Source organism: Schistocerca nitens, chromosome 5 (assembly GCF_023898315.1).
Source record: "Schistocerca nitens isolate TAMUIC-IGC-003100 chromosome 5, iqSchNite1.1, whole genome shotgun sequence".
Lineage (NCBI taxonomy): Eukaryota > Metazoa > Arthropoda > Insecta > Orthoptera > Acrididae > Schistocerca > Schistocerca nitens.
In genome coordinates, this window is record NC_064618.1 from 355,452,249 (window position 1) to 355,468,153 (window position 15,905).

General features: G+C 39.3%; 1 protein-coding gene across 1 annotated transcript in view; it reads right to left on the bottom strand.

Annotated features, from left to right (window-relative positions):
- LOC126260454 (dynein axonemal heavy chain 6) overlaps window positions 1–15,905 on the bottom strand; it is a 1,163,459-nt gene that overhangs the window by 394,379 nt on the left and 753,175 nt on the right. Inside the window, exons 81-82 of the mRNA XM_049957783.1 lie at window positions 9,925–10,101; window positions 8,718–8,914 (exon numbers count right to left, since the gene is read on the bottom strand). Coding sequence (XP_049813740.1) covers window positions 8,718–8,914; window positions 9,925–10,101 — 374 coding nt within the window. The remainder of the gene's footprint in view (window positions 1–8,717; window positions 8,915–9,924; window positions 10,102–15,905) is intronic.

A 15,905-nucleotide genomic window follows, 5' to 3' on the forward strand; every position in this document is an offset into this window, starting at 1 on the left:
TAATTTAATGTGTTTCTAAAGCTTGAAATATGAGAAGATGGAGATATTTACATGTGAAATGCAAGAATATTATTCTGCATAATCCATTACATTGTTAATTGATGAAAACATAAAGTTTGTATATTTACTCCACATGTTCTCTCATCTAAAGTGTTAGAGCTTGATGACCAGTGAAAAGGACTCAAAAAAAAACAGGAATTTTGAGAAGAAATCGAAGAAGAAGATATGATGTGTTGCCATAGCAACCAGATATAACAAGACAAGAGAACTGTTTCTTGTAATTGGATTAAGTCCAAAAATCAAATGGAAAAAATTGTGGATACAACAAAAGGGAAGATCTAAGGAATTAATAACATTAAAAGAATGGAAAGAAGACCTCGATGTATTAGACTAAGAAGAGATACGATGAGAATAATTCAACTAAGAAGATCCAGTTGGGGGAGTATACAGCACTCACACAAAGCGCGGTGACGTCAACGCGGCAACAACATCTGACGCCACCGGCACCAGTTGTGGTTCACTGTGCTGACCTGCCTCCACAGCTGCCTACTGACGCCGATGTCAACACAAACGTCTGACGCCGTCAGCTTGCTGTTCACTGGTACTGACTTGCCGTCACATCCGCTTACCTACGTTGCGAGAATTCTATGCGGGTTAGTGCCAAATAGAACTTTAGTACCTTAGCAAGAAGTGACACAAGCAGTAGAGTGACTTTTCTTGGTGTAGTTATTATACTCAGAGTTGAATTTGTTTTAAAATGATTACTAGGTCTAAATATCTTAAGAATATGGATCAGGAACAGCAAATTGGAGAAACGTCAGAAACAGGCATGGCTATGAAAATTACTAAACAAGGGCCAGACTAGTCTGAATTAGTAAACCTAATTAAAGCTTAAAATGCTAAATTAGATGCCCAGAGTGCAGTTTCTACTGCTCAAATGAAACATTAAGTAAAGAACTAGGCTCAGTAAATTCTCAATTAAATTTGTTAAATGCCAAAGTAGAATTGCAAAGCAAAGAATTTGGTAGTCTATGTGAAAGCATGGTGGCTTTAAAGATTGAATTTGATGATTTAAATAATAAAGTAGAGGATTTGAAATTAGAAATAAAGAATGAAGAAAGTAACTCTTTAAACCTCCATGTAAATCAACTGTTCACTGACTTTAGTCAGAAACACTATGATCAAATTCAGGATTTGATAAAAAAGTTAGAATTTGATGTTGAAGATAAATGTAATAATGTGGAATCTGAACTTAGTGGGAGGTTAGGATCATTTGAAAACGTGTGTAATGTTAAGTTTGATGCTGTAAAACAGAGACTGTATACTTTAAAAGGGACTGTCAATAAGAATACTGAATTAACACCAATAGTCCAATTGCAAATTGCAGGCATTAACACTCAAGTAGATAACGTGGAAAGAAACTTTAAAGAGAAAATAGCAACCTCAGACTTAATAAATATAAGTAGTCTGGAGGAACAATTTGAAGGACTTATAGATCAAAAAGTCACCGAGAGAATAACATCTGGGAATGTGTTGCCTATTGTTTCTTCCAAACTTAATGATACTAACAAGGTTATAGATGACATGAGGAAAGAATTCAAGCTTATCCAAATCAAAGTAGAAAAAAGTGTATCATCACCTAATATTGTCTTACCTAGGGAAGTGGTGATTGTTTTGAAGTGGAGAGACTTTCAAACAAAATTTAACAAGAAGTACTGGTCAGCACTTACTCAAGTGAAGTTAATATCAGAGCCATGGGATCCGGGTGGAGTCACATATCCCCCAGGGATGTTAACATTCTTAGTTAGCAGGCGGAGTGACGACCGTCGGCTCCCGAGCTGTTTTCGGTGTTTCTTCTGTAATAATTTTCCTGCCCCAAATTCCCCCACTCTTAAACTATTCTATCCTCCCACACTTAGAGGTACTGGTACAAACCTTAAGAGCGAGAATTTGTTATTATGTCATCCAAAACTGATCCTGGTAAGAGATTTTCTTGTTACAGTCAGTTAGATGTCGCGATTTTGCTCAGCTGCAGCATGAGGGGGAGAACTGCACACAAGTTGTCTCCCATCAGTCATTTGGCACAACCTTGGAACAGGATATATTAGGTGCCTGATCAGTTCTACCTCGGTCATGGGAAAACTATTCTCATGCAGAATGATATATAGTAAGCCACGTTTTGCCTTTTTGTTCTACACAAGGTTTCCGTCCTCACTGAGCTGGCCTTAGGACAACTACATTATTCTTTGACAGATGTACCGCCATAGTTGGTCCAGAGTTCAAATTTATATGACCTAATGCATATTTTTCTTAATGAACGGAAGTGAATATTACGTTAGCAGAACATGTAATATTGGATGAATAATTAAATAATGATGATGCTATGGCATATAACGTTCTATTTTGTATAGAATATTTTACAACTTTTATGAGATGTGATGTAGACGGGAGGGTTTGTATTGATTTTGAAAGGGGTGGGTAGTGTAGTAGTGTAAATAAGAGCATGATTTACACCAACAGATAAATCATGGCTAACACATAACACACATCACACCTTTCAAACAACCCTCACAAACAACTGTGACTGGCTCTTCACAATTTGCCATTTCCCTCGGGTTGCTAAGATTTTTTTCGGGGACCTCAAGGGTGAAGGTGGGAATGTCCGTACTGTAGGAGACGATTTAACACCATACCTTCTATGGCTTCTCACTGAAGTACCAGTGAGGTAGCGATCCTGGGGAAGGGGGATGGGAAGGGTTTCCTGTCTTTAGGGCTGTCTTCTTTCTCTTCTTCGTTGTTAGCAATGATTTCTATTTTTTCCTTTCTTACTTCTCTTTTGAGGACCTAACTATTTTTTCCCTCTTTCCATATTCATATACTTCTATCACAGAAGTCCTTCCTAGTCTCTGTGGTTTCCAATAACCTACAACTTATTTTCGCATAAGAAGGCTGTAGAATCAGAACACACAAACACACTTATGCATATACACAAAGAAATATGAATACACAAACAATGAAGCTACAGATTGTAGGGGAGAAGATATATGTACATCTAGAAAGATGCACACATCGTTTTTATTATGACAGTTCTACATCACCTATTTACATGAAAAGCCATCCCGCACATACACAGACACAAGCAGACGTTTGTAAAGGCAAAGAGTTTGGGCAAACTCGATGATGTGACTTACCGAACGAAAGCGCTGGCAGGTCGATAGCACACAAACAAACACAAACACACACACAAAATTCAAGCTTTCGCAACAAACTGTTGCCTCATCAGGAAAGAGGGAAGGAGAGGGAAAGACGAAAGGATGTGGGTTTTAGGGGAGAGGGTAAGGAGTCATTCCAATCCCGGGAGCGGAAAGACTTACCTTAGGGGGAAAAAGGACGGGTATACACTCACGCACACACACACATATCCATCCACACATATACAGACACAAGCAGACATCTCACAAGCAGACATATTTAAAGACAAAGAGTTTGGGCAGAGATGTCAGTCGAGGCAGAAGTGAAGAGGCAAAGATGATGTTGAATGACAGGTGAGGTATGAGTGGCGGCAACTTGAATTTAGCGGAGATTGAGGCCTGGTGGGTAACGGGAAGAGAGGATATATTGAAGAGCAAGTTCCCATCTCCGGAGTTCGGATAGGTTGGTGTTGGTGGGAAGTATCCAAATAACCCAGACGGTGTAACACTGTGCCAAGATGTGCTGGCCGTGCACCAAGGCATGTTTAGCCACAGGGTGATCCTCATTACCAACAAACACTGTCTGCCTGTGTCCATTCATGCGAATGGACAGTTTGTTGCTGGTCATTCCCACATAGAATGCATCACAGTGTAGGCAGGTCAGTTGGTAAATCACGTGGGTGCTTTCACATGTGGCTCTGCCTTGGATCGTGTACACCTTCCGGGTTACAGGACTGGAGTAGGTGGTGGTGGGAGGGTGCATGGGACAGGTTTTACACCGGGGGCAGTTACAAGGATAGGAGCCAGAGGGTAGGGAAGGTAGTTTGGGGATTTCATAGAGATGAACTAACAGGTTACGAAGGTTAGGTGGACGGCGGAAAGACACTCTTGGTGGAGTGGGGAGGATTTCATGAAGGATGGATCTCATTTCAGGGCAGGATTTGAGGAAGTCGTATCCCTGCTGGAGAGCCACATTCAGAGTCTGGTCCAGTCCCGGAAAGTATCCTGTCACAAGTGGGGCACTTTTGTGGTTCTTCTGTGGGGGATTCTGGGTTTGAGGGGATGAGGAGGTGGCTCTGGTTATTTGCTTCTGTACCAGGTCGGGAGGGTAGTTGCGAGATGCGAAAGCTGTTGTCAGATTGTGGGTGTAATGGTTCAGGGATTCCGGACTGGAGCAGATTCGTTTGCCACGAAGACCTAGGCTGTAGGGAAGGGACCGTTTGATGTGGAATGGGTGGCAGCTGTCATAATGGAAGTACTGTTGCTTGTTGGTGGGTTTGATGTGGACGGACGTGTGAAGCTGGCCATTGGACAGGTGGAGGTCAACGTCAAGGAAAGTGGCATGGGATTTGGAGTAGGACCAGGTGAATCTGATGGAACCAAAGGAGTTGAGGTTGGAGAGGAAATTCTGGAGTTCTTCTTCACTGTGAGTCCAGATCATGAAGATGTCATCAATAAATCTGTACCAAACTTTGGATTGGCAGGCCTGGGTAACCAAGAAGGCTTCCTCTAAGCGACCCATGAATAGGTTGGCGTACGAGGGGGCCATCCTGGTACCCATGGCTGTTCCCTTTAATTGTTGGTATGTCTGGCCTTCAAAAGTGAAGAAGTTGTGGGTCAGGATAAAGCTGGCTAAGGTGATGAGGAAAGAGGTTTTAGGTAGGGTGGCAGGTGATCGGCGTGAAAGGAAATGCTCCATCGCAGCGAGGCCCTGGACGTGCGGGATATTTGTGTATAAGGAAGTGGCATCAATGGTTACAAGGATGGTTTCCGGGGTAACAGATTGGGTAAGGATTCCAGGCGTTCGAGAAAGTGGTTGGTGTCTTTGATGAAGGATGGGAGACTGCATGTAATGGGTTGAAGGTGTTGATCTACGTAGGCAGAGATATGTTCTGTGGGGGCTTGGTAACCAGCTACAATGGGGCGGCCGGGATGATTGGGTTTGTGGATTTATATATATTATTTATATGGTTGCTTTGTCAGGAAAGAGGGAAGGAGAGGGGAAGATGAAAGGATGTGGGTTTTAAGGGAGAGGGTAAGGAGTCATTCCAATCCCGGGAGCGGAATGACCTACCTTAGGCGGGAAAAAGGACAGGTATACACTCGCACACACACACATATCCATCCGCACATACACAAACACAAGCAGACATTTGTAAAGGCAAAGAGTTTGGGCAGAGATGTCAGTCGAGGCGGAAGTACAGAGGGAAAGATGTTGTTGAAAGACAGGTGAGGTATGAGCGGCGGCAAACTGAAATTAGCAGAGATTGAGGCCTGGCGGATAACGAGAAGAGAGGATATACTGAAGGCCAAGTTCCCATCTCCGGAGTTCTGACAGGTTGGTGTTAGTGGGAAGTATCCAGATAACCCAGATGGTGTAACACTGTGCCAAGATGTGCTGGCCGTGCACCAAGGTGTGTTTAGCCACAGGGTGATCCTCATTACCAACAAACACAGTCTGTCTGTGTCCATTCATGCAAATGGACAGTTTGTTCCTGGTCATTCCCACATAGAAAGCTTCACAGTCTAGGCAGGTCAGTTGGTAAATCACGTGGGTGCTTTCACACGTGGCTCTGCCTTTGATCGTGTACACCTTCCGGGTTACAGTACTGGAGTAGGTGGCGGTGGGAGGGTGCATGGGACAGGTTTTACACCGGGGGCAGTTACAAGGGTAGGAGCCAGAGGATAGGGAAGGTCGTTTGGGGATTTCATAGGGATGAACTAACAGGTTACGGAGGTTAGGTGGACGGCGGAAAGACACTCTTGGTGTAGTGAGGAGGATTTCATGAAGGATGGATCTCATTTCAGGGCAGGATTTGAGGAAGTCGTATCCCTGCTGGAGAGACACATTCAGAGTCTGATCCAGTCCCGGAAAGTATCCTGTCGCAAGTGGGGCACTTTTGGGGTTCTTCTGTGGGAGGTTCTGGGTTTGAGGGGATGAGGAAGTGGTCTGGTTATTTGGTTCTGTACCAGGTCGGGAGGGTAGTTGCGGGATGCGAAGGCTGTTTTCAGGTTGTTGGTGTAATGGTTCAGGGATTCCGGACTGGAGCAGATTCATTTGCCACGAAGACCTAGGCTGTAGGGAAGGGAGGCAAAAACTGCCCTGAGTTGAATAATCTGTGTAGGAATACTAGCTACTAAGAATATAAGAGTTGAAAGGAGAGGAGGACTCTAGGGTATTAAATGAGGTACTAAGAAGTGAGAGTGAAGTGTAAAATAGATTTTTATTTTACTACGAAATATTTAATTATAGTGTATATAAAGATGTATACTAGGGCAATGAACCATGAGGGCTACTCAGAAAGGATAAGGGGGGCCTACCCAGCATTTGCTAAGGATATACAGCAGGCGTACCTACATAGAAATAGGATGACCTGTGGCGTGATGACTAGGGATGTTTTATAAAGGGGTGTACCTACCAGAATGGAAGGAGGAAGTGAATTCATAGGGTCAACATCATTGTAATGTATAGGTTCTGATCCTAGGGGAAAAGGACAGTATCATGACAGAAGTCACATATTTAGTACGAATTATTCTGATAAGTTTGAATTCTATATATCACTGACATTATTATGTTTTATGTGAATTTACAAGTGTTGAAAAGAACACTTTCAGTTGCCCAGAGTTCCTCCAGACTACAAACTAATATAAACAATGATACTAGTACGTACTAAGGAAAAAATAGTACAAGGAATTAGAATAATGAGTAAAGTACTCAAGTGTCATGAACACCTGGAGCTTACGATTGGAAACTAAAGGTTTAATCCTCATGATTCCTAGATATAAGAAAACGAACTCCAACATTGATGAAAATGTTCACATATTTATAATTAAAGTAAAATTAAAAAAGTAAGGAATAACTAAATAATAAGAAAAAGGGTCATCACGGTTATGGAAAGAACAAGGTATACTATTGAAATGTTAATTGTTGTTATATGTCATATAAATGTACATAATGACTATATAAAATATCCTGTGTTTGATCGGGGAGTGGGTGGGAAATGACTTCTGCGTAAATTCTAGAACCATTTGGCCTTCCTCCATCTCAAACACATGATATTTTAAACAGAAGTGTGAGAGAGATGAATCCAACCTACTGGGAATTGCATGTTTGTGTGTGCAGGTATAAAAACAGTCATGAGAAAATTGTGGACATAGCGACACGTACCTGCTGGATGATTCATAGAGTTTCTGTGTATGTGCAGAGCTGAACAAGGGTGTTAATGTATTATTCTGTGATTTTAGTGAGTGCGATGATTGTTAAGGACAAATGAAGAAATGAGGTTAGACTTTCAAGTAATTCATGTGTTGGACTTGCGAGAAGCAAGGCATCTTGATAAATTATTTGGTTGTTAAACCAATGCCACTGTAAATAAGTTTAATCAAGTCTAATGCAAGACGAATCAGTTGACTTGCAAACATTCGAATATTTATGTGAGAAATGGTGAATTTGTTCTTTGTTGGAAGTTGAAATATACCAAAACTAAACTACAAGTATTCTGCAAGTATCCACTTATTTCATGAGTAGAGATAGACAGGTAGATAGATAGATAGATAGATAGATAGATAGATAGATAGAGAGAGAGAGAGAGAGAGAGAGAGAGGCTAATAAATTCCGTTAACCAGCAGTATTCTTTGGAGAAGAAGTTTCTGGAGATCAATGTAGCTTGGAATCCAGAGAAGAAGCTTGGCAGTGCTTAGCAAGTAAATCAACTGAGGTGAGAGAGGTGTGAATTTTGCAAACCAACTTCACATCGATTCTTGTTGTCTAAAGTGTTAGAAGGTGTATTTGTAATTGTTAAATGTTTGCATGTGTAAAACTGTACCATAAGAACAATAAAACACAATATAGCTAGGTGCAGTTTTACAGTACTCACAACAGTCTGCAGTGGACTCCTGTCAGATTAAAGCTGTGAGCTAGACTGAGTCTCAGACTCAAAACCTTTCCTCCTGTGTGAAATGTTCTCCTAGGCTGTGGTTATGTCATTACTCAACATTATTTTTCTTCCAGGCATGTTAGTTCAGCAAAGCATGCAGGAGAGCTTCTGTGAAATTAAGAAAGTAGGAGAGAGGTACTGTGAGAACTGATGCTGTGAAGGTGCATCATGTATCAAGGCTGTATAACTCAGTCGGCCAGAGCATTTTCCCATTAGATGCAAGGTTTCAGATTCAAGTTCATGCCTTGTACATAGTTTTAATCTACCAGGAAGTTTTCAGTGTTAGTATTCATAATGCTGTTTCATCAGATTACAATAAACTGATATTTAGTTTTTAGCTACATATTTGAACTTTAAGGTAATCTCAGAATTTGTTTCCTTAGAATAGTACACTTTACATAGTGATGCGAAGTTTCTTCTGTGGATTCTGTTAATAGCTCATCTTTTATGTTTTAAATAGTTCATGATATATTCTCTTATAGCAAAAGATAGTGATACACCAGATGTATCATTACTGTATAGAAAAGTCAGCCTTTTTTAAAACTACTTAAGATGTTGAGGTGAATTTAGATACAGAAAATGAACTTACTTCGCACCCATAAGAAGACATACAGATTCCATAACAAATTTGACTAGTTGTGGTGGTTTAGTAAACACACGAAGTTCATTGATATCATTCTTATTGAGTGATTCCAGAGCCTTCATAGCTGCTTCCATTGCTGGCAGTGCTGCATCTAGATCACGTTGTGCTTCATCTGCTAGCTGCTGAGTTTCCTGAGCTTTTACCTACAATTATGAAAAAAATTATATCTTAATCTTTTAAGGTTCTCTTCTGTCTGCATTATCACAATCATAAGGACTAGATAAACATAATGAAGCTGCATGCAACCAAGAAACACCTTCATCTGTGTATATTGCATCCTGATATCCCACACCAGCCTCTCAGTGAATGAAGAAAATCACATGGAGCACCATCACTCTATCTTATCAAACTTAAAATGCTCCAACTTGATGGATGTAGAAATTTTTAAAGGAATTGGAAACTTGCTAAGCAATTTCCATTGTTTTTAGTAGGATGTGCTGATGCTACAGTATTCATTTGGACAACAGTGCAGAAGGTGTCATAAAACCAGTAAAGTGCAAAATCCAAGCATTTTGCACATTTCTTTAGATGAATTTATGTACATCAGTGACTTTCAGTATTTTCTTTGTGTTCAAGTAAAATCACGAATGTCAAATAAATTTGCTTCAAATACACAGATACAGGTGCAATTTAAATATGCTTTTTGAGTTAAGCAATTGCATATATCATATTATGTTTTGAATTTTCGAATTTTAAGTATGACAAACAACTGTATTTCATGCAACAGCATCAGTTGCAAGTTTCCTTTATGCTTCATAAACTTCTGGCTGTGAGCCCTTGTTCAAAAAAGCCTTTCACACCAAATTTCAGAGGATATCTACATAACTGTGTATATTCAAAATCCCCAAACTCACCTCAGATTGTTGATCATGTCAAATGCAGCCACAGTCCTAATTAGGCCCCAGTGGCCATAGACAGTAGCCATGTGAATGAGCCATGCTTGTGTGAATATGTGTGTGTGTTTTATGCTTCTGAAAATGGGCTTTTTAAAGTTAAAAGTTTAGCAGTCTTTTCATTGTGTCTGTCTGTGAGTCAATGCCTCCTCTATATGTGTGCAGCAGTCTATCTTTTTCATATTGTTGTTATTGTCCTTGACTTTCCATTGTTTGGCATATTCCTCTCTGTTACAAAAAAATGGTGAAATGATAGATACCTTTACGACTGCCTCATCTGCCACCACAATCTTCCTCACTTTATCTGCTTGAGCCTGCTCTTTTACTAAATGCTTCATAAGTTCAACTGCGTCTATTGATTTCTGCTTCAGTTCTGGTTCCATTGCAGTCAATTCGATCTTCATTCTATCGATTAATTCATTTGTTTCATACAGTTTCTGTAAATGAATCATTAAAATGTATTTAAAATTTGAGTTACTTTAAAACGTTCTTAGGGAAATAATGGGAAAGATGAATGATAGCTACCATACACTTGCTTACAATATCAACCAAAAATTGCGTAAATACAGTAGTGGGGTGATTATGATTTTTGTCTTTGGGGCATACAATAAGTATACCTGTACTGTTTTCACCTTTGAAAATATTATCTATGTATAAAACAATGGTTCAGATAAACATGGATGGCTGACCACTGAGAGTTGAAGAAGCAGGGGAGGGGTAGAGCTTAGCCATTCTGACAGATAAAAATATTTTACTTATCAGTTGGCCTAGTTGGCTGGACAAAAACAAAATCTCAAATGTTGAACACATTCTTTTCATTATTACCTAAGGTATAGGACAATCTGTATTTAGAGAAACCAGTGTCCCTTCTCCTGAATTAAAAATAAGTGCCACATACAGGCAAGATTTTCTCACTAGACAAGGCACTCTTAAATCTTAATTTTAAAAACATAAATATTATCAAGTTTTAAAGATAATTAAACTCTTCTACTGAGCAAAAGCAGCAAATAAAATTGTTCTTATAGTTTTTAACCAAACAAAATATCACCTACTTGTAGGCTACCTGAGAACCATATGAAAAGGAGACTAAAAGTAGGTTCAGTGGCAGTGGCAAGTTTCCTCCTTATACAATTGCTGCAAGAAATAACTCTGAAACAGCCAGGTGTTCAAAAGATGCTCACAAAATAGAAGTCTCTGTTTAATGAAATGCTGGCATATCTGACTTGTCAAGAAACACGAATTTACCAAAACACATGACTGCTTTCTTATTTCAAATTAGTGTAGCTTATGAGTAACATACATTACAAAGAGCATGAGTTAGAATACTTTGACTTATTCTTAATTCTGTTTACACCACTCCTTTCCATTCATATGACTCAAAGTATATTTGCTTAACATGCAATGTATGTAGTATTATACCTAATCACTCATTCACCCAATGGCATGTGACTTTTTTTCTTCAACAAGGTAGGAAACATCACCAAAGAAAACTACTTTTATTATTGCAATCATCCCTTGCTTGCATCTCAGCTGGGTCATTCTTCTGAAGTCCAGTTGACATGGTGACCATCAGAATTACATCTTCCATATTTTCCATTACAGTTTGTGTAAACTATCTTCTGTGTTTTCAGCATTTTGTTTACTGGTTGTATTTCAGAATGGTCTGGAATACGTAACAGAGCAAATTATGTGTAACTGGTGAGAAATTTGGAAGAGGGGTACTTTTTTTGGAATTGTATGTGTTTCAGAGGCTCCTGGGTGATGGAGAGGTAATGGCATGCAAGAAATGGGGTAACAAGTACTTGTGCAATGCAGGGCTGACAAGGTTGTTAATAAATTAATGTTCACTTACATGGTGTATTATTTCTCATAATTGGATAAGCAAATTGATATTGCATCTGTGATGTATATTGCAAGCAGCAAAAGAATTCGATAAGCATTCAGTTTGTTAAAATATAGAGAGCAATCTATGGTCATAGCAGTTAAAGTCCAGTTACAGTATTAATACTAGTGATTAAACTGATATGAAAGGAAACATATACAAAAAGGCAGGAGACATTAATTTCTAGGCAGCAGTGGTGAGTGTCAGAAAGAACCTAAAAGGAGATATAGTTGAATTTTAGAACTGTCAGAAAGAAGATATTGAAGAAATTTGTTTTTATTCACAAAACTGTGAAATGGAATTAAAATATTAGAAGATAAATAAATTCTTCAGTGGTCTCTAGCAAAGAGCAAGCAGGAAGCACAGGCCACTGTAATGAAAGAAAGTGGATTGGTTGTGACAAGGGGAACACAGTTAAGCAAAAATAAGCCAAGGAAGACGAGGAATGGATGTAATTCAGTGTAATCCTCATTTTCTTAAATTTAAAGAAGACCACCAAAGAAGATTTATGTTGTTGGGGATCCTACCAATGAGTAAACACAGTACTTAGCAATAATTAAGTCAGTGTAATGAAATTGTTTGAGAAATGCATGAAGAAAGAGTTACCAATTTAATCTGATTCTGAGACATTTCAGAGCCGACTACAGTAATGGACGGATGATTAGCTGGAGCTAGAGGAAGTGGGTCATGACAGAGGCCAGTTTTAGAGGAAAAGTGGCATGCTAGGTTTCTGATGACGAGTAGCAGCCAGCGAAAGGCACACAGAACCTGTACAAATTGATAGAGACATGAAAGGTGCAGGAAGCCTCTCTAAATATTTCTGTGCAGATACTGATGTATTACTGGGCTGTGTTCCACTTCACATGCCACAGCTGCACCCATGTGTTACTGTGTGAGTCATCCAGCACCAAGCACATCACCTGTAAAGGTGCCTCTACATGGGCCATATTTTATTGCAATGGGTGACCACAGTAGCTTTGCTGTCAACATTGCAATACATGGCAATATTGCAGTATGGTTGGACAATACTATAGATGGAGCAGGTTGTTCCAGGCAGTTGCCAACATATTCTTGAAACATTGTCCACTAAAGGTGAGGAATATTTTGTGTGGTTGGGCCATATATTTCTGCCCTTATTTGTAAATGCTTATGTCTCATTCTCAACCATGCCCCCTCTTTCTCACACTGACAATGCTGCAGTGACAAGTTACATAATTTGAGCAGTGAGACAATATCATTTCACTTCACAGTTATAATATACTGTCAGCAATATGCAACTTTTATTGCTTGTTTGAACGTACCTTATGAGAAGCAGGAGCTATATATAATACAGGGAAACCCCCCCACTAACACCAACCTGTCAGAACTCCGGAGATGGGAACTTGCCCTTCAGTATATCCTCTCCTTTCGTTATCCGCCAGGCCTCAACCTCCGCTAATTTCAAGTTGCCGCCGCTCATACCTCACCTGTCTTTCAACAACATCTTTGCCTCTGTACATCCGCCTCGACTGACATCTCTGCCCAAACTCTTTGTCTATACAAATGTCTGCTTGTGACTGTGTATGTGCTGATGGATATGTGTGTGTGTGCGAGTGTATACCTGTCCTTTTTCCCCCTAAGGTAAGTGTTTCCGCTCCCGGGATTGGAATAACTCCTTACCCTCTCCCTTGAAAGCCACATCCTTTCGTCTTTCCCTCTCCTTCCCTCTTTCCTGATGAAGCAACCGTTGGTTGCGAAAGCTTGAATTTTGTGTGTATGTTTGTGTGTCTATCGACGTGCCAGCACTTTCGTTTGGTAAGTCACGTTATCTCGATAGACACACAAACAAACACAAACACACACACAAAATTCAAGGTTTTGCAACAAACTGTTGCCTCATCAGGAAAGAGGGAAGGAGAGGGAAAGACGAAAGGATGTGGGTTTTAAGGGAGAGGGTAAGGAGTCATTCCAGTCCCGGAGCGGAAAGACTTACCTTAGGGGGAAAAAAGGACGGGTATACACACACACACACACACACACACACACACATATATATATATATATATATATATATATATATATATATATATATATATATATATATATATATATATATATATATATATATATATATATAGAGGGAAACATTCCACGTGGGAAAAATATATCTAAAAACACAGATGATGTGACTTACCGAACGAAAGTGCTGGCAGGTCGATAGACGCACAAACAAACACAAACATACACATGAAATTCAAGCTTTCGCAACAAACTGTTCCCTCATCAGGAAAGAGGGAAGGAGAGGGAAAGACGAAAGGATGTGGGTTTTAAGGGAGAGGGTAAGGAGTCATTTCAATCCCGGGAGGGGAAAGACTTACCTTAAGGGGAAAGAAGGGGTATACACTCACACACACACACATATCCATCTGCACATACACAGACACAAGCAGACATTTGTAAAGGCAAAGAGTTTGGGCAGAGACATCAGTTGAGGCGGTAGTACAGAGGCAAAGATGTTGAAAGACAGGTGAGGTATGAGCGGCGGCAAATTGAAATTAGCGGAGATTGAGGCCTGGCGGGTAATGAGAAGAGAGGATATACTGAAGGGCAAGTTCCCATCTCTGGAGTTCTGACAGGTTGGTGTTAGTGGGAAGTATCCAGATAACCCGGACGGTGTAACACTGTGCCAAGATGTGCTGGCCGTGCACCAAGGCATGTTTAGCCACAGGGTGATCCTCATTACCAACAAACACTGTCTGTCTGTGTCCATTCATGTGAATGGACAGTTTGTTGCTGGTCATTCCCACATAGAAAGCTTCACCTAAATCATGGCAGCAGCAGTGGGTGATGAAACTGTAAATTTGTGGATGCAACCTATAGAAAAACTGCTGAAACAGTTTATGAAGATGGCGTATGATGGGTTCAGTAAGGTGAGCAAGCAGGTAAGGGGTTTAGGTAACAATATGAAACATGTGGATAGCCAATTGAATGGCAGAATCAGTGTTTTAGGAAAAAAAGTTGAGAAGAGTAAAGGGATTAGGCAGTCAGATACAGGATGTAGAAGACCACTTGGCTATGGAAACTGAATGACAACATGAATTGTGGAAAAAAAGGAGGATTTCATTAATATATTGAAACAGGTAGAAGGAGAAACATGGATGGTGCAGAGTAGCAATGACTTTAGATTTGTTTATTTTAAGGGACAAGTAGGACCATTGTTGTATGCTGGCAGTACAAGACCACAATAGTAGTAAAAGATGTACATGAACAGTCAGAAAGAAGAAGAATAAGATAGAAATAATAGGACTTGGTAGGGGTTGATGAACTAACCTCAGAAGTTGGAAACTTTAAATAACAATTTTATTAATTTCAATCTAAGTGGAGAGGTAACCTTTGTCATATTCTAAAAAACAATTAAAAGTAATTTATCTGATCAGAGGGGGTAATCAAAACCATATAAATTTTGTAATAAGTAATTTAGAGGGTGATGCTGCCCAACAGAGTATATCACATGTAAAGAAATTTGTATTATATACTGACACTGAGTAATCCTTAAAAACCAAAGGACAAAATAGTTCTGAAGAAGAAATGAGCACAAAACTATCAACAAACTGATGTTTATTTACATACTGTTTTATTTCTCATAATTAGAGAAATGAGTTTATATTGCAGAAGTGCAGTATATAATCAACTGAAAAAGGATTCTACAAGTTCTTTAATGAAGGAATTCCCTTTGCACTCTTATTCTGACATCTTCACTTTTAAAGTCTCCAAAAGCTATTTTTATTTTTCTATGTGCTGAATTTCTCCAACTGACAACTATTTCATCACATTTTTCTGCAGCCATTTTGTCTTAGCTTTCTTATACTTAGTATTTATTTCATGAATGCCTTATATTTCCATATTCCTTTCTTTTCCTGCACATTTTTGTATTACCTACTATTGTTGGGTAACTGAAGTATTTCCTCTATTGCTCATGACTTCTTTGCATTACTAATCCATTGTTCCTCATAATGTACAACCTGTAGTTGGAGCTGTTCAAAATAGTTATTACTGGTACAGTATGTGATGCATAGCTGTTCGACATACAAGCAGTCAGGAGAATACGCATGAACAGAACAATTACTTAAATTCCTGATGTTTTATAATAACTTTTACAGCAAAGAGTAATAATGGGAAATCAAATATGCAATGTTAAAAAACAAAAAACAGATTTATGGTACCACATCTATTTAGTAGAGAAAAAAAAATCTGAAAATGGAAGTACAATGAGAAACAGAGAAAAATAGTTACCAGATAGAGTTAGATGTACTCACAGCCTGAATATTCACTTTACCTTCTGGTGACAAAAAGAGTGAAAATAAATGGGAAAACAAGTAT